Source organism: Schistocerca serialis, unplaced genomic scaffold, assembly GCF_023864345.2.
Source record: "Schistocerca serialis cubense isolate TAMUIC-IGC-003099 unplaced genomic scaffold, iqSchSeri2.2 HiC_scaffold_1400, whole genome shotgun sequence".
Taxonomy (NCBI): Eukaryota; Metazoa; Arthropoda; class Insecta; order Orthoptera; family Acrididae; genus Schistocerca; species Schistocerca serialis.
The window spans coordinates 1,666,149-1,690,005 of NW_026047626.1; the positions used below are offsets into that span (position 1 = coordinate 1,666,149).

General features: G+C 41.6%; 1 protein-coding gene across 3 annotated transcripts in view; it reads left to right on the top strand.

The window, feature by feature from the left end:
* The window catches only part of LOC126442675 (uncharacterized), a 96,550-nt gene extending 91,292 nt beyond the window's left edge, over positions 1 to 5,258 (top strand). For all 3 annotated transcript variants that reach the window (XM_050090728.1, XM_050090729.1, XM_050090727.1), the window contains one exon: positions 4,679 to 5,258. In XM_050090728.1, the coding sequence (XP_049946685.1) occupies positions 4,679 to 5,165 (487 nt within the window). In that variant the 3' untranslated portion in view covers positions 5,166 to 5,258. The remainder of the gene's footprint in view (positions 1 to 4,678) is intronic.
* Positions 5,259 to 23,857: the final 18,599 nt, after the last annotated feature.

The window sequence follows — 23,857 nt, forward strand, 5'->3', positions numbered from 1 at the left end:
CTTGTCGCCAATGTTATTCAATCTGTATATTGAGCAAGCGGTAAAGGAAGCAAAAGAAATATTTGGAGTACGAATTAAGGAAATAAAAAGATTGACGTTGTCTGATGAAATTGTAATTCTGTCAGGGATGGAAAATGACCTACAAGAGCAGTTCAACAGAATGGATACTGTCTTGAAAAGAGGATATAAGATGAACGTCAACAAAAGGAAAACGAGGATAATGGAATATGGTTAAGTTAAATTAGGTGATGCTGCGGGAATTAGATTACGAAAGGAAACGCTTAAAGTAGTAAATGAGTTTTGCTATGGGGAACAAAATAACTAATGATGGTCGAAACAGATATGATATAAACTGTAAACTGGCAATCGCAAGGAAAGAGTTTCTGAAGAAGAGAAATCTGGTAACGGCGAGTATGGATTTAAGTGTCAGGAAGTCGTTTCTGAAAGTATTTGTATGCAGTGTAGCCATGAATGGAAGTGAACAGAAGGGAATAGAAGCTTTCAAAATGTGGTGCTACAGAAGAATGTAGAGGATTAGGTGGGTATATAATATAACTAATGAGAAGGTACCGAACAGAATTGGGAAGAAGAGGAATTTGTGACACAACTTGAAGCAGGGATCGGTTGCTAGGACATGTTCTGAGGCATCAAGGGGTAACAAATTTAGTACTGGAGGGCAGTGTGGAGGCTAAAAATCGTAATCAGAGACCAAGAAATGAATACACATAACAGATTCAGAAGGATGTAGGTTGCAGTAGGTACTGGGAGATGAAGCTTGCACAGGATAGAGTAGCATGGAGAGCTGCATCAAAGCTGTCTCTGGACTGCAGACCACAAGAGCCTCAACAGTGTATGTAAATGCTGTCAGGTCTTTAATGTGTTCACGCAGCCAAGATCCAGATTGCCTAGTAATTTGAATGGTATGAAAAGCGCATGAAATTCGATGTACACTGGTGTCCAAAATTAAAGCAACAAACTGAAATTTTGCGAGGTTGCGTTTATTTTGCCATAAAATGGTACAAACAGGTGATAGTGAAGTAGGAACAACGTTAATAACAAATAACATAAACAACTACAATATGTATAAAGGTAGAAAAAATTTCTTCGGTTTTTTCCAACTTAACAGATTTGCACACACAATACAACATCTGGATAATGTGCTCAGCATGGGCCATGACCACCTCTGGCTCATACAACCCTGACATTGACAGGGCAAGCTGTGAATGATGTCATCAATCTCATGTGGAGGCAGTAACACCATTCCTCCTGCAGAGCTACTCTCAAGTCTTATGGAATTGTTGGTGGATGCTTGTGTGATGCACCCCATCTCACTACTACATATATTTCGTATGCATACAACAAACAATTTACAATAAATCCACACATTATAGAATAATTTGTCCTCTATGAAATTTGCAATATTACAATGCTAATTTATAAAATAAAATTCATGGAAAACTATATACAGTATAATAAAACTTTTTACAGTCTTTGTTTCACATGTCATTCTTCCAGAAGTCCACATATGCCCTCGCTACTTTGCTGCACGCCATCAGGTCTTGGGCCGTGCACGCTCTTGGATGGTTTACTAACGGACATTGAAGCGGGTGGTTCATCGTCTGGATGTTACCACACGGACAGAAAGCACTTTCACTAATACCCCACTTGTGCAGATTTCTGTTACACCTGTCCATTCCTGAACATACCCTGTCTTTTCTAGAATTTTTGGTGAACCTGTGAGCGGTTCGGTTGTGTGGAGAAAATTACTTCTTGACGTAAGGCGTTTTGGTACCATTTGGTACCCATGGAGCAGATGACGATGATTTTGAACCTGTTTTGTTCATTCAATTCTGCTCTGTATTGAACATCGGACATTTGGCAGAGCAATTCCTGACAAGCAGTATAGGTGTTCTGCTCTTGTTGGCTTAAGACAACCAGTAATATGTCTACACATTTGGTTCAGGACAGTGTCCAGCTTGCAAACTCAGCAGCAGAGTAACAGAGTGCCATTGTGTGGTGCGTAAAATTTTTGGATTAGGTCGACATTTTCATGTTGTTAGCTTGACAAGTAAATTATTCCGTTATTGGATTCCTGACCTGCTCTTCTCAATGTGCCACTTGAATGACAGTGTCCTATCAAGAGTAACTCCCAAGTACACTGGGAGAGGCAGTGTGTTAATCTCATGCCATTCCACCAAACATTCAGTTCTTGTTTCGCCTCTCTGTTGTTAAGATGGAATAGGCAAGTCTGGGTCCTACTTGGATTGGGTTTCAACTGATTTTCATTGTAATAGTTGGTGAGATTTTCCAGGTTCTCAGCTAGTATTTCCGCAATGTCCTTGTAGTTTTATGCTTGAGCTGCTATTGCCCTGTCATCAGCATAAATGAAAGATCTTGAACAGGGACTGATAGACTGGTCATTTGTATAAATATTGAATAACATGGGAGCAAGAACACTGCCCTGGGGAAGCCTATCTTTTTGTAGTCTTCATCTGCTCTTGTTACCTTGGAACTCAACAAAATACCTTCCGTTAAATAGTACTGATTTGAGTACAGCAGTCAATTGAGGGCTTTTTGTTGTTTTTTGCACTTTTGCAATGAGATTTCTGAGGTTGATGGTATCATATGCTTCCATAAAATCTATAAACACCATCCCCGTATAAGTATTTTCTCAAACCGATCTCCAATATAGTGGGTTAAGCTGGTACAAGATTTGCCAGGCCGAAATCCAGCTTGCTCTTTGATTAGGGTGCCCTCAGTAAGCTCTTTGAATCTGCTTAGTATCAAACAGTTTGTGTGTTGTGGACAACAGAGAGATTGGCCGATAACTCTTAGGATCTTCTGGGTCCTTACCAGGCTTAAGAATTGCAGTTATTTTTGCCTGTCTCTAGATTTCAGGAATTCGTCCAGTTACCTAACAGCAGTTCATAAACTCCAACAGCCACAATTTAGAGCGAACACCAAGACGTATCATCTGTTCATTTTCAATATCATCTAGGCCTGCGGCCTTGCCAGTCTTTAAACTTCTGATTGCTTCTTTCTGTTCTGATATTGTAAATGTATGATCGAGTTTATCATTATTTTCTTCTTGGACAGAATTTAGTCTACTCGTATGCCCTTTCTTCAGTCTGAGCTTCGGTTTACCATTTTTCAGCAGTTGGGAGGCTATTTGGTTTGCTGTACCGCAAGCAAAGCCTTTCCGACTACTGAGAGTCATGTTAAAGCTTTCTACAGTGTGTTACCACTTCTGTCTTCTATTTTCAATCATTTTTGTTATGACTTCTTCGCCGCCTCCATTGTTTATGGGGAGAATGGGTTGGCGTCATAAAGACCACAATACGTTTCGTATTTCTCGTTTGTCTCTTCGCTGTAGCCTTGAATGTACGATTTTTTGCATCCTCTCGTGTGCTCTGCCGTGCACAGTATTTTAAAGCTTTAACAAACTCACTGAAGTTTTCTGGTGGAGGTGTGTCTCCGCGATATGCTCTATGGGATTCAAATTGGGAGATCAAGCTTACCATCCCAGGTGTGCGATATCTTCCATTTCCAAGAAAACTTCAATCAGCTGATCTCTATGGAGCATACCTTTATCGTCCATCAATACGAAGTGGTAGGCCACAGCACCTCGCACCGACGGTATATGAGGTTCCAAGATCTCGCCACGATACCTAACAGGAGTTAAGCCTTGCCAATTCACCCATACAATGTCATGAAGAGGTGTTCAGGTAGTCCACGTAATCGCTGAGGACTCCATTAAAGAACCTCCCTGATATCAGTCTCTTTTGCACCATATTTGGTTCACGAAATCCTGTTCCACGTGCCCTCCATATGAAAATCCGTCGAGAATCACTCTCCAGACCATTTTGCGACTCACGTGTGTAGATAACATTGGCCCTCTGTTCGGCCATTCAGTGGGATGTTGACGACTTCACTCTACACATTTCTTTCTATGAAGTGTCAGAGGTACATAAACAATGGGCCCCTGACAATAAGTGGCACTCTAGTGAGATCTTCTGTATAGCGTTTGGCTAGATACAACACATCCAGTGCATCCTGCGAGGTGAGGTGCCAGTTGCCGTGCAGTAGTAAGGCAGTACCATTATGCCCTTTTAACCAAATAACGGTCCTCCCTTTCTCGTATCACACGTGGTCTGCCCTCATCTTCGAGATACAGTTTCCGTCTCTAAGAAGAGTCGCCACATCTGACAAAAAACAGTGCGATTCACATTAAGCCATCGGGCCACATCAGGTTGTGACTGTCCTCCTCCCATTCTTCCTATGGCCCTCCACTGCGGAGAGCCTGGTATGCGTATTCTCTGTACCATACTGCACCATCTGTGACTGTGTCTACAGCGATTCCGGATGTGGGAGTACATAGCAAACACTACCCCATTGCTAGCTGTGCTGACTTCGTCATGGCGTGGTTGTCCGTTGACTGGAATGCTAACTTCAGTGTAGAACACGGTTGCGCAGACATCTGTTGACAGTTTGCATGATTACATCGTTAATTGGACACAGGACGGAAAATCGCAGTTAGAAGCTTTAATTTTGGACACCAGTGCATTGCGGTAACCTTCTTGACTTTTAGGGACGCATCACAGTTCTGCTTCTGCCATAGTGTTTCGTCCTCTGGCGTGTGTGTTTGGAGTAATTTGTAAGTATTCTTCTTTTGTTGCAGGGATCTTTCTGGAGAAGAGAAGGACAAGATGCTGATTGCGGCAGCTAAGGAGGGGTCAGTGAGCAAGGTGAGAACGTTGCTGACAGTGGGGGCGGACGTGGAAGCGATGGATGAGAACCAGCAAAACTCACTGCACTGCGCAGCAGCCAGGGGACACTTGGAGGTGGCGAGGCGTCTGCTGGAGGATGGAGCTGATGTCAACGCCAGGGACCGCTGGCAGAACACGCCTCTGCATCAGGCTGCATGGAATGGCCACGCACCCGTGGTGTGGCTGTTGGCAGCATCCTCTGCCGACCGCAACGCCAGGGATCACAGAGGGAACACGCCACTGCACGATGCAGCATGGCGTGGCCACCCAGACGCGGCGACTGCACTACTGGAGGCAGGGGCCGACAGAGAAGTCAGGAATGACAATGGGAAGACGCCGCTGGACCTAGCCAAGCGGAACAACCACCAGCAGCTCATAGACATCCTAGGATCAAGCTAAATATAGTGCAAACGACTCTGGAGTAAAATAAAAAAAAAAAAACCTTCTATGTGACCTTTGTTACTTATAAAATAAATACTACAGAAAAGTTTATCCCGCAGCCTTGGTTTGCACCCATATTTACATAGTACATACAACGACTCAAGTACCATTACACCAAGAATGCTTATAGACTACTATAAGTTCAAAGAGGGACTCTCCTTTTACTGAAAATTCAAAACAAACTGAGTAATTCTCGATTACTAACGAACGCAAGTTTTCTAGAATATTTTTTCCTGAAAAATACTTTTTAGGTGCATGTTTGGTGTTATGTGAAACTTATATAAAACTTTTATGTATTGTATCCATATTGCTGACACATAAGCTCTGTACTTAAAATACACCTTCATTTGAGATCTTTCACTGAATTTACTTCTGTACCTAATGAGCTGACAGTCCAGCTACTTGTGTATGCAATTGAAAAGTGGTATTATTACCAGTACTTACAACACATTAGTTCCGATTCCAGACTGAATTTTGTTGTATCCTGTCTAGTTGTTGAGTGTGGGGTGCCTTGGAAATCTCCTTCTCGGATCGCTAGACAACAGTTCAAGCAAATCGTATTAGAGAGTTTTATTACGAAATGAATCAATGACAATACTTAACTCTGTCAATAACACAGAAGTGTTGCAAACAAAGGGTGACATGCAAGAAAGAAATCTCTTCAGTATACACAATTCCTAAGTCACTGGTCTTGATGTGACTAGTCTCTGCTGTAGAAGTGGCCACGACAAGTTGGGAGTGGCGCTGATGTTCTCTTCCCCTGAAGGCCACAGTTGTCGTGTTGTCGTCCTAGACAGAGGTCGGTCAGCGTGCTATTGGGTGACGTCGTCTTCATAGCCCTATCTGCTCTATCGTTCCCGACCGGCGTGCCGGCGCTCGACTTTACGCCATAACATTCCTCCCCCCAAAACGACGGACCATCGTCGTATAAGGAGCGCGACAACTGGAGGGAAGGCAGGAGCGTGGATGCAGCGATGGACTGGAAACTGTGGTTGCAGCGGACGTCAGGCTTCCAGTTGTAGCCCGCCATCTGGCCGGCGCTCAGGTGCAAACGTCCCCCGGAAAACGCACAGAAGGGCACGTATCCAACTCCTGAGACCCATAACCAGATGGAGAAGCCACAAGCTGCTGCGGCGTTGGCGGGTCCAGCTCCTTGGGTAAGACGAGAGGAGGAGGCGACGCCTCCGTCTCCACGGGGTCGTCCTGTGGTGTCGTGACGACACCCTTTGACAGCTGTTGCGGCCACACGGTACTTGGGATCTGTGAATCTGGGCGAAGAGATACACAAGTATCACTGTGCATATTACAGTGGCGAATTTGATCCTGATGTCGGCGCTGCAATCCGTCTGGGCCTGAAATGAGATACACGCAAGCACCAAGTCGACGAACGATCTCGCCTCATGCCCACCATCTGCGTCCATACTTCGACGTCGGATATTGAGGATGGTGGAGCGGATGGAGCAGTGTCCGCCAGCGATGGTCCATCTTGTGGATGCGAACGATAGGAGGTGAGAAACCGTTGCTATAAGTGTATACCACAAGCAACCAAAAAGATCCCACAAAATCTATATGCACACGTTGCCATGGTGACTGCGACTTAGGCCAAGAAGAGAATATTTATCGTGGAGTGGACCGAATTTCCCCACAAGCGTGACGCTGTTCTATTTGGCTGTCCATACCCTCCCAAGTACAGTCTTGACGCACTGTTTCGTAATTATCCCCCAGTGTCAGTCCACTATCATTTTGAACAAGAATCACCCCTCGCTTTATAGCGTGGCAATGCCGACGTGCAAAGTATTGGCGCGCTACGGATTTCTTAATGCTATACTATGAGTGAGGCAAAATTGTGCGAATGTAGTTTAGCAGAATCTCCAAATCTGAATCAGCTTCCGCGGCCTGTGCAATTTTCCTGTTGTTTAGAGGCAAAGGTTGAAGCAAATCAGATCCTGACCATCGATGTGACAACAAATTGCTGCAGAAGCGTCAGTTTGTATCAGGGTCAATCGTAAGACATGAAAGTACGTCCGCATTACCATGTTGGTCTGTCATAAGATTTACAATCTCATACTGATATTGAGACAACAACAAAGCCCATCATTGCAATATTTGGCCAGTAGGTACAACGACTGCAAAGGCTTATGATACGTTACTAAGTAGAATTTCATGCCATACAAATAGTGGTGGAATTTGGTGACACCATGCACAATAGCCGGTGCCCCTCTCTCTATTCTTTAATAATTACTGAGCTTTGGAAAACACTTTTGATGCGAATGCAACAGGTCTGTCTTTATCACCAAATCTATGTGAAAGAACTGCACCGAGTCCGTAAGAGGAAGCATCAACTGCCAATACAGTTGATTTGTCAGGATCAAAGTCAACTAAGCATCGATCACAGAGCAACATCTTAAAGTTCCCGAAAAGCTACTTGGCACTTATCTGTTCAAACAAAGGGGACATTCTTGCAACGCAAGCGGTCGAAGAGAGCTCCAATTTCTGCTGCATTCGGTATTAACCGAGAATAATCGTTCATTTTCCCTAAAACTGACCGCAATTCTGTGACATTGCGAGGAACTGGCAGGTCTCGTATGACTAACAAATGCTACTGAAGAAGATGTAAACCTTGACTGTTTACGACATGACCAACATACTGTAACTCATGTTTAAAAAAGAATCACACTTGTCCAGTCTACACTTTAGTCCTGCATCAGGTAACACACAAAGCACGCAAATTTGCAGTGTGTTCTTCAGGTGTACAACCTGCTACAACAATATCGTCTAAATAGTTGGAACAGTTTGGCACTTGAGCAATCAGCTGTTCCTAATAACATTGGAAAACATGTGTGGAAGCACTGCCATTAGGCAAACGCAAATATTTAAACAAGCCCAAATGAGTATTCACTATACACACTTTTCGAGATTCTTCATCAAGCATTATTTGAAGACGCGCATCACACAAATCAATTTTTGAAGAGTAGCGACCAGCGCCTAATCTCTCAAAGAGATCCTCTGAGCGAGGTAAGGAGTAAGTTTGAATCACAGTTTGTGGGTTGACCATGCACTTCAAGTCGAAGCAGAGGCGAATGCGACCTGAAAGTTTGGAAGAAAAACCAATGGGAACAATAGCTCTGGTAGCTTGCAATTCTTTATTTCCAGCGGCTGTTTCGTCCAGTAATGCAATAGGAACAGTTCTAGCCTGGTAAAATTTCGGTTGACCATAGAAATTCATAGTAGACCAATATGTGGAAAAAACTCTTAGCGTTGCCTAAACGTTCAGAAAAGAGTTAAGGGAATTCTTTTAGCAAACTAGCTACACTGTCTTTAGCATTGAATGCATTGACTGCCAACACATTGTACTGAATTTGAAAGCCAAACAAATCAAATGAATCAAGGCCATATAAGTTCTCACAATCGCATGATTGTAGCACACTGAAAGTTAAAGTTCACGAATGTGAGCGATACATGGCAGGCAAAGTACATTTTCTGAGAACAGGAATGTCTTTTCTGTTATAAGCCATCAGGGACATGCTAGGTTTATACAGGCGTGGGGAACCTAAAAGTTACGATTCAGCGATGTTACTGAGACACTTGTGTACAACTGAAATTTCACATGTTTTCCACTAATGTGCAAATGAACAATAAGTTTTCTCACAAAATTTCGTGCCCACTGAAGAAACTGCACTGAAGAAACTGTTCACTTGCTAGTTATGCTGATGCCTCCAGCAGGCTTTGACTAGACTGCATTGATTACATGGGCCTCGTGACTACAATTTCGTTTATGTTTGTTCTGTTGCATACATACCGATTGTACATGACCTTTCTTTCCCAAGCATAACACTGTGCTTGTCTAGACAGGCAGTCTTGGCGTTTGTGAGTAGCACCAAGGGCATGACTTAAGTCTGTTTGCCTGTGTAGAGAGCTGGTTAGGCTGCATAGAGAACTGTTTACATGGCGTGGCGCTCGCAAGTGGATGCTGCCTAATGTGCCTGTCAGGAGCAAGGGACTCAACCTGACAGATTGGCGGCTGCTTACATTTATCAGCCGACATGCCACCCGAATTGTGCTGATCTAGTATTTCCACTACTTGCTGAAATGATGGATCAGACAGTTTCAAAGTCTGTTCTCTAAGTGAGACATTAGTTACATTGTACACGATCGCATCACGTGACATAACATCTGAATATAAAGCACCACAAGCACTTTTGAATTAGCACTTCCTCGTCACACCATGCAAATCTGTTACCCACTCACAGTAAGTTTGTTCTGACTGTTTCTTGCAACGAAAGAATTGATATCTAGCTGCTACCACATTTACTTGTTGGTCTTAATTAGTGAATCTACAACCTAATCATAGGAAAGTTCACTCAGAGTTGCGGTAGGGAATAATCTCTGAATGAGACAAAACACAGCACTTCCTACTGTTGATAAGAAATAATGAAGTTCCACAGTACCTGGTATGTTGTGACCAATTATGTGGGCTTCAAACTGTTGCAAGCCATCTAGCCATTTGTCTTGTTGTTAATTAAACTGGCAAAAAGGCAGTATGGCACTCGCAGAGGTGTGGTATTTTGCGTTTCATTAGTGGCTTGAGCTGTGAGTAGCTGCTGTACTGTACTCAGTAGAATTGCGATTTGCCGACTCTGAAACTGAAACATCGGTGTCAGCTGCGTTTCATATATCGCTAGCAGCTGTGCCGCTGGACCAAGGGGTGGGAGAAGTGGGTTGTTCGATTTGGAAGAGAGAACTGCAATAAACAGACAAGGCAGGCATTAAAAATAAGTACAGAAGCAAAGAAAATCTGCGCAACGCCCACCTGGAAACTCTGATTAGCGAAAACAATATGAGAGAAAGTATTAACCCTGTGGTGCGTGAATTTCACTGCAGTGGACAACTTATAATGGTCAATTTTCTGGGATTTTCAATCAGTCATGCGGCTGCAAATGGATGCAGCGCACAACACCAATAGGGACTGCCGACTGCAGTGAACTGGATGCATTAGCAGCATCAGTACTGATTGAAAATGCCGAAGAAGCGACCATTAACAGCTGTCCACTGTAGAGGACGCTATGAGCCACAGGGTTAAAACAAGTAAACACACCATTGCAAAGAAAAGCCAACGCATAATTATGGCGCCAGTAAAATAGAAAACGAAATCCGTGGCCGTCAGGGACTGAGTTGTTTTTAATACTCATCGCCAATGTTGTATCATGCCTAGATGCCCAATATATTGTGCCTAGGGTACCTGCTTCTTGGATCGCTAGACAGCAGTTCAAGCAAATAGCATTAAAGTGTTTTATTACAAAATGAACGAATGGCAGCACTTAACTTTGACAAGAACACAGAAGTATTGCAAGAAAAGGGCGACACACAAACAAAAAATCTCTTCAGTATATGCAATTCCTAAGTCGCTGGTCTTGAAGTGCCTAATCTTGACGCTGTGGCCGCGACCAGTCGGGACCTACCCTTATGTTCTCTTCGCCCAGATGCCGCTGCTGTCGCGTTGTCGTCTTAGAGAGGTGTCAGTCAGCGTACTATTTGCAGACGTCTTCTTCACAGCCCTCTCTGCTCTCACGTTCCCGACTGGCGAGCCGACACTTGACTTTACACTGGAACTAATTGATTCATGTATGTGCATAACAGATAGCTCAGTGATTAATCTGTATAACGGCAGTGTGCCATCTTTAGTAATAATTAAACGAAGTTATGTGCTAATCATTTGAAAAGTGTAGCAGTTTATTTTAATGAAGAAAGAACTGTAGAATGACATATAGTCACAAGTAGAACACACAGCAGTAATACTGTGCTTAGGAGATGTATTAGCACGTATCATGTAACATTGATCTCCACTATCACATTATAGAAAGTTACAGAAATTTTTCCCTTTTTCCCACACTTTCCTTCTGCCCATCTTCAGTGCGTTCTCCTCTGTCAGGCATTACGTCTACAACGCGTCTGCAGGTGTCGCCCTGCTACCAGCTGTACAGCAGCCCTAGCCAGACAGCCGCCCCTGCCAGAAGCATCTCCATTGCCTCAGGCATCAGTCTGCCCAACTACTGCTTGTGGAAAGTGTACAACTGAATGAGGAAATGGTATAGGGAATTCTATCAGAAAATTTAACATGACAGATAGTACGTGAATGCCACTCCACTCAAGGGGTAAAACCTGAAACCACTCATAATATTTAAAAAATGGGTACAAAGATAGAGAGATATTTGTTTACCTTCAGCCAAAACAGACAGTAGAAGATTACAGTCAACAGACTCAGTTCTCAAACAGAGGACTGCCAGTGACTGCTAGGTATATCTTACTAGCTTCGATACAATGGCAATGTAATATAATAATCTTTGAGACTATCGGAAACCATTTTATATTCAATAAAATATGAACAACAGATCAATTTGGTTTAGAGTAAAGAAAGATGGAGGAGTGACCAGATTCACTAATACAGTCATGAATGAATGACGGCGTACGCGGAAAATAAAATGAGTGTTTTCTTGATATTATCCTGTCAATTTTGCGACATCAAAGTACAACCGTCAAAAGAACTTAAGTTGCACTTCAGACAGAAGGCAGACTGCCAACTATGAACACAAAACAGCAACACATGGTCCACGATGCTGGCCACACACATCAACCGGAAGGGTGCAATATGGTTGTAATTAAAGTAATTGAAATAAAGTTCTCCACTGTGGCCCATAAATCAAGTACATAATTCAAATGAATTTATTGTTTCATTAATTAATTGAAAGGTCAATACATTTATTAATCACAGTTATAGACTTGCCCTGCCAAAGCAGAATATTTCTTCTCATTTTTGGTGTAAAGTATGGTATCGAATGCAGCTCCAAGCAAAATCAGCTGCAGACAATGAGTGCCTCATACTTCAGTATCTAGATCGTGTATAACTTATGTCTTTCATATAATCACCTGTCCCATGTTCAACAGTGAATAAGGAGATTTCATTGCAAACATATTTCAGAGTTATCTGCAGATAATTCAGGTTTTGTATATATTATGTGCTGTTGGAATGTCACTAGGATTGCTAATATAGATTTATTTTGGTTTAATGTACTAATCGGCTGAGTATCTCCAAACATCTGGCCTCATCCATGCTAATCTGTACAACCCTTGAAAACATTGATCATACAAATTCCACCTTACATTTTCCTCGCAAGTACAGTTATCCAAGACGGGGGCGATTACATAATCCAAGATGGCAGCGATGTCGTCATCCAAGATGGCGGATTTTGGCGGGAAGTTTGAATTTTGGCGCGAAAGTGCCAAGCCCTCCTCCCCCAGAAAAATGGCAGGAAGTTAAATTCCAACATGGAGTAGTCGCCTTCCCTCCTACGGACACCTTGCGATAAAATAGCGCAATTGGGCTAGAGTCTAATCAGGGTGTAAGACCGGAAATCGTGTGACCGGAAGTGCAATCATCTCCGATTTGTAGAGTATAAAAGATGCATGACATCCGCATCTAATCAGTCTTCTGTGATAGTTGAAAGTGTCAACATGGATTCCTCCAAAGTGCTTAACATGCCTCAACTATTAGGGAGGAGGACGACACCAACTGACGAACGCTTTGATTTATGGTTACTTCTGGGGAACCTCGACAATCTGGTTTCTGACATTGGTAACATAAATTACACCGAAAATGGTACGCTCCTTAGCAAGAAGAATTTAAATGTGCTTACTCCTATTACCGAACCCTTTTGCGATAATATTGTAGTAGTTAAAATCTGAGGACTCTCAGGAGCAGTTAGAGAAGGGACGATCTGTAATGTTAAAATAGAAGATGTGTGGCTCATTTAACTATTATCTATGTAGTAAATTCTCCAAGTTTGTCACTGCAAGACATGGTGTCAAGGCGAAGCTACCATTTCTCCTACATGGAAGTGACAGTGTGATAGCTAGAGGAATTTTTGACAAAATCGGCAAGGAAGCAGTGGAGACGATTTCAAACAAATATAAAAATCTTGGGGCTATACCAATATAAATGGAATTAGCGGACGTTAAATTGGATGTTCTAATGGAGGAGTTGCCCAGAATATTGTAGCAGCTACTTGTGGACGATTATTACCTTTTGGATTTAGACATAACGCTAGACTTTGCCGGAATTTTTAATGAAATGGAGATGTGCGAGTACCTAATATCAACCCACGATTTCTGCATGGATGGAGACCATCAGGGAAGCAGCAATGTCATTGTAGACAACGATATAACAGCTGGAAGAGACTGTTCAACGTGGATAAGGTCCAATTGTAGGGTAAAAGCATATAACAAATTTATATGTCAAATCACAAGTCCAGGAGTAAACAAAGCTAGAAGTTATAGATGTTATAAAGTGTCCAGACACGCGACCACAGGAAACTTTTACGTATTCTTTGGCTAAGGAGTATGGCATTAACAAGCTGGAGGCCACAATATACAACTACAGAATGGGTCGTGTGTTCGACCCAGTGCTAAGTTGTTTAAGTGTATTGGACTCCAACAAGCAGTATTTACGATGTGCCCCACTTTACTCTCTGCCAATTGCATCCATGTGGTGTCAGCTAACTAAGAATTTACAGAACAGTTGCTGTGTGGTGTTTAACAACGTTCTAAAATTTGTCTACTGGGGTAATAAGACCACCCGAAAATTGATGGGTGTGCAAGCAACTCTGCCGAACACTCAAGACCGAGAAAAGCTTATACATTATGCTCTGTCTGCATACAGTTTTAATTATCTACCTGTAAACTACGTGGAGATTCTTAACTCTGACTCCAACAAAGACAATATAAGTACTACTCAGAAGTGCTATGTCAGAGCAGGAGAAACTTATTTTTGTCAGTCTAGAACCCTGTTCTCCACAATACAATTGTGAATTGGGACTGGTTCCTACAGATAATGTTATACCTCACGTCTTAAGAAAAAGGACCAATGTATCAAACAGACTTAAACCACTCCCCATTAAATAAATTAGTCCATTGAGTGCAGTTAATGAATTAAGAGCACAGAAACGAAAACTGGATATGGAGGAACTCGAAGTAAAGAAAAGGAGACTGGAGTGTATGGAAAAGACAACTGTTATAAAGCGAGAATATAAGCTGCAATTGGAAAAGGAAGAAGCTATTGCCGATGTGCAGGCCAGGTTTAAGTATGGATTTAAATATTCTGTATGGAAAAATCTGACAACGAAAGTACTGGCATTTACAGTAAACAGCCATAGAAACTGGTCACATGTTGGAGTACCGGCCTAAATCGGTGGAATCGAGAACGTTTACTATATTGATACACGAAAAACGTGTTTATTAATCTCTATTCCCATTTGGATCGGCTTAAAAGGGATGGTTATATTCTATCTAAGTGTGGCGTGCTTGATGTTGTCCACCTAGCAACAGAACACCCATTTGCCAAGTTTTAAACTGATGGAATAACTACTTTTAATGGCCACTCGTTTGCAAAAATAGTAAACTTAAAGTTCTATACAGGAATCCCGCAAGAATGAGAGCAGAAGAGTTGCCGACATACACATAGGAGGACGTGGAACGCTTTAACAGCAGCGTCATGGAGGATATACGAGGAAAAATTAAAATCCCCGAATCCTCTCGCCTAGAAGAACTGCAGGAAGGAACAGGGCTAATAGTTAAAGCCATAAAACAATTATTTTACAGGAAGAAAATTAGATATGTATTAGAATTCGAGAATATATCTTCTCTGTATTTGTCAAATTAGTGGTTGGAGAAAGAATGATTCTGATATGTATTTAAGCTATAAGTTAAAAATTAAATTGGACATTATTAAAGCTACACCTAACAAAAATAAAGAAAGAGATGTTTTCTGTGTGTAAATGTATACGCAAAAGTTAAATAAAAATTTTCTAAGAGGATATTTACGTGTCTTACTCGCTAACATACCAAAAATCATAAGACATTTCCTACATACATCGATCTATGTCCCTGTATTTCGGAAGTGGAAGTGAGCGGTTGGGTGACCTTGAAAAGTAGTTGAAAGTGTAGCGAACCCTATTTCTTACCTATATCAATATTTCGGCTGTTTGTGCATGTGCATGAGCATGTGCTGATTATAATATGCATCCTGGCTCCATCCCTCTGCATTGCAGAAATCTGCTGAACAGAATTATTGTACTTATACCTCCTACACTCCTCCATTATCATACTCTTTCATACGTGATGTAGTGAACTGTGGTTACAGGCCTCCCTCAAATGTCTGCATGTAATGCAGCTATTGAAAGCCGCTCTATCATTCACATTCATCTCGATGATCGAACACATGACGATGGTTTGACAATTACGGCTCAGCAAAGACGGAACGTGCACCACCAATTACAGTCATCTCAGTGGAGAAAAAAAAATTCTCGCCATCTTGGATAACGGTACTCGCGTCATCAGCTGACGTCAAGACAGCGTCCTCTGTGTACCAAGCCCCGTTGTGGATACACTGGGTGCAGCCACCTTGAATAACGGTACTTACGTCATGATCTGACATCACAATGGTGCTCTGGTGGCGACGATATGAACTAAGGCAGTTGGAGTCCAGACCTGGTGGCGAACACACATGCTTGAATTTGGTTACATAATAAAGACAAGTCCCATTTCCCCGCTATTTACTTATCGTGTTGTAACTTGAACTTCCCACCATTTTCCTGCGGGAGGGGGTTGTGACACATTCCTGTAAAATTCAATCTTCCCTCCTAAATCCGCCTTCTTGGATGACCCCATCACCATCATCTAGGATTACGTCATCGCCCCCATCTTGGATAACGGTACTTTGTCCCAGTACCACTGTTGTTCCAATACTCACTGGTGTTGATGTAGAAATGTTGTGCTTCCCAGCAGAGCAATGTATGGTAGATGGTAGACTGGTGTAAGGTTATTAGACACATACGACCTAGATTTGCTAGCTAATTTAAGCAAAAGCCTTGAAAAATAGCTATGTGCAAGCTTTAAATATCGTAACAAGTACTGTTATTACTGAATAGGCACTCATTTCTAAAGCCGCTGCTGGGACTCCCTGCTCCGCCGATCTCTCGTCTGCTGCTGCTCTTTCTCGCTGTATTTTAATTTCAGCTGCTTGTAAACTATTAAGGCTATAGTGATGACAAATATGAAACAAATTGTTCAGAAACATTTTGTAAATATCCTTAACAGTGTTGTTACACTTTTGGAGGTTTCTTAAACTTTCTTTGTAGATCTCATCGCACACGAAATAAAAGCTTTAGGTTATCGTTTGATAGTTATGTTTTTGGTATTGTTGCCATTTGCTTGAAAGTAATCCATAACAGCCTTTTTAGCTTTCCATATGGTAAAAAGTCAAACAGTCAGAAGATGTCGATTTTAAAGCAAATTTAAATATGTTAGTTCAAGGTATGAATCTCCCAGAGTTTTTTTCCGATAAGGCTTCTCAAAGCTGGCCGTTACTACAGTTGTGGTTCTTCAATGGAAACAGACTCTCAGATCTCACGTGCTGACACTTTGAATAGAAAGCGCAGATATTTAGGAACACAAAGCTGGTACTGACATTTACTCTGACATTTGCATGTTAAAATGTCGGCAACTAATCTAACATCTCTGAAAATTTTTCTTATGTTTCTGGAACATGAACAGCTGTTCATCTTTCCTCCTGTCGTGATACACTGCTCTAGGATGTTCCCTTGATCTGCAGTGTGACGAGCAGGTTACACAATGGCCCGTTCTGCACAACAAATTCTCTCAGAGACAATAAGCTCAATCTTGCTATTAAAGTAGGAGGCATATTTCCCCTCTCTTCTCAAAAATTCAAAAGTAATGTCCACAGCTCGTGGTCTAGTGGGTAGCATTGCTGCCTCTGGATCATGGGGTACTGGGTTCGATTCTCAACCCAGTTGAGTTATCGTCGTCGTCGTCGTCGTCATTCGTGACAGTGGCTAGATTGGACTGCGAAAAGAAATTGTACTGCGTAAAAATTGGGATTTTGTATGGGCGCTGATGACCATGCACTTGAGTGCCCCGAAACCAAACATCATCATCAACACCAAAAGTAATTTTGGCAGCACTGTCAGCGAACATCAGTCCAGGCAAACTTCACACTCTGGCAGGTCCAGCTGGCAGGCCATTACAGTGCTGGGCTGGGTGGGCAGCAGCTCGCTGCTCTCCTCTCACCAGACTGTCTCTGGCCGTGGACCACTCCCTGACGCTGCTGTGGGCTTCAGTCCCAGCTCCAGTCTGATGCTGTCCTCCACACTACTCTACCCTCTGTAGGTCCCTCCATTTCTGCATAGCTCTGAAACTTACATCGATTCGAGCCTGTTTCCTGTAGCCAAGCCCTGGTCACCCACTGCAGTGTCCATCACATCCCCCAGACCATCACAACTTTCCTCCATTACCAAATTGATGGTTCTTGATCGTGATCCAATTTAGTACTTCCTCACTAGTTACCCAGTCTAGACACTATAATAGTACTACAGTAATTGTTTATATGTCTGGAACAGTTTTAAGGATTACTAACACAGTCATTTTGTAGGGTATTCTACATCTATAGACTTTATTTTTCCTAAATGGATTTTTTACTGGTCCCATTTTCTATGACTTTTCATAAATATTTCTTAGGTAGGCGTATGAAAGAAATTACCCAATGCGACATTTCTGAAAAGTATCCCAAACAATAGCTTTCGGACATGTCCATAACTATTGTTTTTTATCGCCCTAATTTGATTATTGTGTTCTGCAGATCCATTGTCGATGAGCAACGAAGCTTTGTTGCTCAAGTGGCGCAGTCTGTGTGTGTGACATTTCAGTTGTTTCGTAATGGCGGTTCAAAGAGACAGTTTGTCTGATGAACAAATTTTAAAATATTTGATCTCAATGTCAGGTGGGGAATACGAAGGGGAAGATCCTCATTATATTAGTGAGGCTGGTGAATTACGAGATGACGGTGTAAGCGCTGTTGATGAGGAATATAACCCTCCCATCAATGAAATCAGTGACTCTTGAGAGAAGCCGAGAAGTTGCCAACCAGTGTTGCTTTACCTACAGCAGGTACCTTTATGTAGCCGTTGTACTATAATTTCATATATTATCGCAACTGGTATTTCAGCAAACGTTATAAATGTGTTCTATTTTTCTGTATTACAATTTGAAATTTATCGTTTTTGCAGTGACCGAATTATTCTATTATATACTGTATATTTAGGTACATCAAATAACACTGTGCGCTTACCTCCAGCTAACAGCACTAGACGCGTCCGTGGCAGAGTGAAAAGACAAATTCAGATGGAAGGAAATCCTTCCATTGGGAGTAGTGAGACAGCTAATGACGCAACAACATGGACTGTTACACATATGAAAGCTGTTCCTGGAAGACGTCTACAGTAGAACAACTTGAAGGTAGCACCGGGACCTACAGGCTATGCGAAGAAGATTGTCAGGAAGAGTGTATATTGTAGTGCATGGAGACTGCTAATTGATGACAGGGTGCTACAAAATATAAAGAAATGTACAGATAATAGAGCACACCAAGAGCTACATGATGATGATCAGACCATTAGCATCGATTCAATAGAAGCCGCAATATCACTTACGTATATACGAGGCATATGGTTCAAATGGCTCTGAGCACTATGGGACTTAACTTCTAAGGTCATCAGTCCCCTAGAACTTAGAACTACTTAAACCTAACTAACCTAAGGACATCACACACATCCATGCCCAAGGCGGGATTCGAACCTGCGACCGTAGTGGTCGCACGGTTCCAGACTGTAGCGCCTTTAACCGCTCGGCCACTCCGGCCGGCACTAGGCGTATATACAGAATAAAACTTTCCTTTGAAGCTGTGATGGTCGAATACATAGGGGCCAGCATTTTCTCGGAACACAAAGAGCAGAAATAAGTTCACCGAAATATGTCGGTTTATGTGATTTGACGAAAAGAGCACACGTCACATAGACTAAAGGCAGATCGTTTTAGACCTACTGCCCCTGTGTGGAATCCTTTCATTGCCAATTAATTGCTGTGTTATATTCCATGTGAAAATAGCACTGTGGATGTGCAACTGTTTCTGTACAATTCTAGATGCTCTTTCATTCAATAAATGACCAATAAATGAAATAAATTTGGAATAAAAAGTTTTCTCTTGCAGTTGATATGAATTCTAAGTATCTGGTGAATGAGTTTCCTTACCTAGCAAAGATGAGCAGCGTCCCACAGGTATTCCCCTTGCAGAGCGTGTTGTAACGTGTCTTACGCAGCTTCTTGTTTTTGCGGGAAGAAACATAACCTGCGACAATTTTTTCACAACGAAATGCCTTGCAGAAATTTAGAAACGTAAGAGTACAAGCATTATAGCCACGGTGAAGAAATCGAAGTACCTCGATCAGCAAAATCTGCTGTGGCACCTTTGCACACAACTATTCTTTGTAAGTCAGGTGATATGACTCTAACATGCTATCAGTGGAAAAAGAACAAAAATGTGCTTATTGGGAGTTCAATCCATGACACAGTAACTATCGATGAACCACATCTTAAAAAGCTACCAGAGTCAGTGGCCTATTGCAGTAGCATTAAGTATGGCGTTGACGTAATCGATCAGATGGCTCGGCTTTACACTGTGAAGTATGGATGCTGCAGATGGCCCATGCGCGTTTTTTCCTATGCCTTGGACTTAGCAGCTATAAATGCTTGGGTTCTCTGTAAAGGAGAAAAAATAAGCAGACGTTAGTTTATATACAAATTTGCAGAAGTGTTGGCTTCAGCATATAAGTCCACAGGGGTACAAAATACTCTTCCTCATAGAGTATCACATCACAGCATTCGGAGGACTGATCAAATTGGAGGGTGTAGAGGCAACAGTAGAAGCAAGCATTTATGTATAATGTGTAACAAGTATGTTTGTGGCATGCCGCGGTGGCCAAGCGGTTCTAGGCACTTCAGTCCGGAACCGCGCGACTGCTATGGTCGCAGGTTCGAATCCTGCCTCGGGCATGGATGTGTGTGATGTCCTTAGGTTAGTTAGGTTTAAGTAGTTCTAAGTTCTAGGGGACTGATGATCTCAGCTGTTATATACCATAGCGCTCAGAGCCAAGTATGTTTGTGGACCATGTTTAGGCAATGCTGAATACACCTGTGTGAGGTGTCACGATGCAGCAGGTGGTTTTGAATGAGTAAAAGCAGGGTTATAAATGTTTCCTCCTCAATATATTGTGCTTTTCAGATATTTCTGATGAAACACATGGTTTTCATTTCAACAGAAAGTTATCCATTCCACATTTTGTTAAATAATATTTTGATGAATTTTTATGTTAAAAATGTTCATTGTACCATTTGATTCTACAGAAAAATGTAAAATTGCATCGTGGTAAACTGTGTAAGTTGTCTGAAATAAATTGTCTTCTTTTGGTGTAAAGGCTTATTACATTTACTGGTTGCGACAGAGCTCAGTATCGTCTCACATTGATTGGTTGGTGGCTGTAGTAACTGTCATTCAACTAATTAGTATTTATTAATAAATGAAACATCATGACTGAACTTTCTAGAGGCTCTATTAGTTTACACCACGAGCTGCCAGACATCATAAGGACACATAAATATTTATATGACAGGATTCAAGATAAGCGTCAGTTATCAAGTGAGATGAACAATAAAGATTAATTTTGGGTTAGCTCACTATGTAGTATGACGACTATTTATTAATCTCTTGTTCAGTGAGACAGTTGTGAATTGCACATTGTCGAAATGGTGTAACTCATGCTTCTAATTTAACTACACGGCCTTATATCATGACCTACAAGATTCGCATTTTAGATCAAAGTATTCATACAATACTCGTTTGTAGTTGTGATCCCGGACAACTGAGCAGAGTCAGTGAAAACCATTGACAGCGAGTGCTTAATACTGTGCCTCCAATTCAGTAACTATACTCTGGAATGCATAAAGCATTTCACATTATTTATAATATTCAGTATGGCACCAGAAATCTTAAGAAGTCTTAAATTCAATGTACCTGCTGCCACTCAGCGTCAGAAAGAATTTGGCTGAAGACTATAAGATATGTCTTTGTTATTATTAAGATACGTGTGACATCACAATCTTTAACTGAAGTGGATATATGCTTTTAAGATTTACGATATTCTACTAGTGACAATCGCAGTGTTCAAGGTTGGATTTCACTTATTCCCTGGATTTACTGCAAATGTGCTCCCCATTTAGGCCAGTTTTAAGGAAACATCAAAGGACAAAAACCCCAAGTGAATTCGTACATCTCACCAAGTGTCATAACGAGATATTGCTGTGATAATGACTTCCCATTGGATATTAGAACTTAAAGATGGACACTATCAATTGTATACTTCATTTCATTGTTCTTGAGTTTTCGATGACTGCATCAGTTGTACTTTCATTAGAATGTAGGCAAAGCAGTAGACCATTCCTTCAGTTAACCAGTCATCTTCTCCTCTGGGGATGGAAATACTTGACTCTTCATATCACTGTGTCATCGGCGATATTGTTGGTTGTGTAATGTTTTAGATCGTTTGTTGAACATTCAGAAGAGCCATACTGGATTCTCAACTATGGGTGTATGCTATTTTGTGACAGCAACACTCTCAGGGATGGACAACACAACTCTAAAAGATGCCATGCCTGACATGATGCTATATTGCAACAAAATTTGAAGATGAGTACCAGCAAAAACTCATGTTAGTGCCCATTGAAAAGGAATCGATTAATACATCGCAGTGGTGTTTCCTCTAACAATTTAACTTTGAAATGCTGTCTCCACAGGATTTACGATAAGAGTAGTTATTTACATGAATTGATAGTTTCAGAATACTCATCATAAAACTGTCCGATTTCAGGCATCATGCCGGCCGCTGTGGCCGAGATGTTATAGGCGCTTCACTTCGGAACTACGTTGCTGCTGCGGTCGCAGATTCGAATCCTGCCTCGGGCATGGATGTGTGTGATGTCCTTCGGTTAGTTAGGTTTAAGTAGTTCTAAGTCTAGGGGACTGATGACTTCACATGTTAAGTCCCATAGTGCTTAGAGCCATTTGAACTATTTCAGGCATCATGTTGAGATTGCCACACCAGTTACTTTCCTTCTGGACTATTTTTCGACCGTGACTGTCCGAAGAAATATGTAAAAGTCTTTTTTTTTTTTTTTTAATTAGCGCTACCAGTCACAAACATTGCCAACTTATTACTTATTTATTTAGCGACATGTTTCGAGGGTTAAACCTCATCTTCAGGCTAAATGGCACTACAAAAACAACTTTACAATAAGATCATACTGATATTACATAGTCTTTTCGTAAATGCTGTGGTCACCCTGTGGAAGAAGAGAAATCTTAGTAAGAGGCGATGTCACTTTGGAAGCTGGACTGATGTTTGCACGAAAATGTTGTGTAACGGTCACTCACTTTCTTCTTCTCGCGTGGCAGTCTCATTGTGATATGTTGTGGTGTATCCATTTCCGTGAATATTTTGGTCACTGTTCACAAATTTTCAGTAGTAAATAATAAAAAAACCATTACATACTTTCCTTCTGCTCGATATTCAGTTTTAGTTTTGTGCATTTACAGTACAGACAGAAGTGTCTTTCTAAGTGGCACAACATCAGAGGTGACTTAGAAAAGTTCGCAAATGAGCCACACTCACATTGCACTTCTGTTGCCACTACACTGTTCCATATGAGGTGATCCTCGAGGAACAGGGTAGACACACACAGCATAAGCTTGTAAGCAGTCAGTGAGCACTTCACATTTTTACTCCCATGACGCTGCCCATAATATGTTCATCACTGATACCTCATTATATCACATCAGTCCATTAGTCCACGATATGTGATTTCAGAACTGTACCATATGAGATCCCCTCCAGCAGTTCTACACAACTCATTGTTCCTTATCAGTTGCATACAGTAGTCAATTTCGACAACCCCTAAACCGCTTATGAACATCATTAGTTGAAGATACTGTAAGTGCAATCATGTTCTCCCAAATTCCTTTACAGATATGCCTATTACTTCAGTAGCATATGGCAACGTCTTTGTACCACACACTTGCCAGCCTCTCAGGCAAACAAGCGTAGTTGTTTGGTTGCTTGGCTACAGGAATGGCTTCTACAGAGTGCAATCCTTTTTCTGCACTGACTCCTATGACATACCATACTTGTATTAAGGTCGTCAATTCTGACCCAACTCAGCTCGCCTAGCATGAAAAAGATCTTTACATCAGTTTACAAATAACAGAATATAAGATAGGCAAAACTGCTTAGCTAGACAAGATTCAGAGTGATTAGCACCTTCAAAATCCAGATAAATTCTCTCTCTCTCTCTCTCTCTCTCTCTCTCTCTATGCCTAGCTTGAAGAGGGAAACCAGATGGCGCTATGGTTGGCCCGTTAGATGCCGCTGCCATAGGTCAAACGGATATCAACTGCGTCTTTTGAAATAATAGCCCCCATTTTTTATTACATATTCGTGCAGTAAGTAAAGAAATATGAATGTTTCAGTTGGACCACTTTCCTCTGTTTGTGATAGAAGACGCTGTAATTGTCACGAACATGTGGCTCACAATTTTAGACGAACAGTTGGTAACAGGAAGGTTTTTTAAATTAAATTGCAGAACGTAGGTACGTTTGAACATTTTATTTCGGTTGTTCCAATGTACCTTTGTGAACT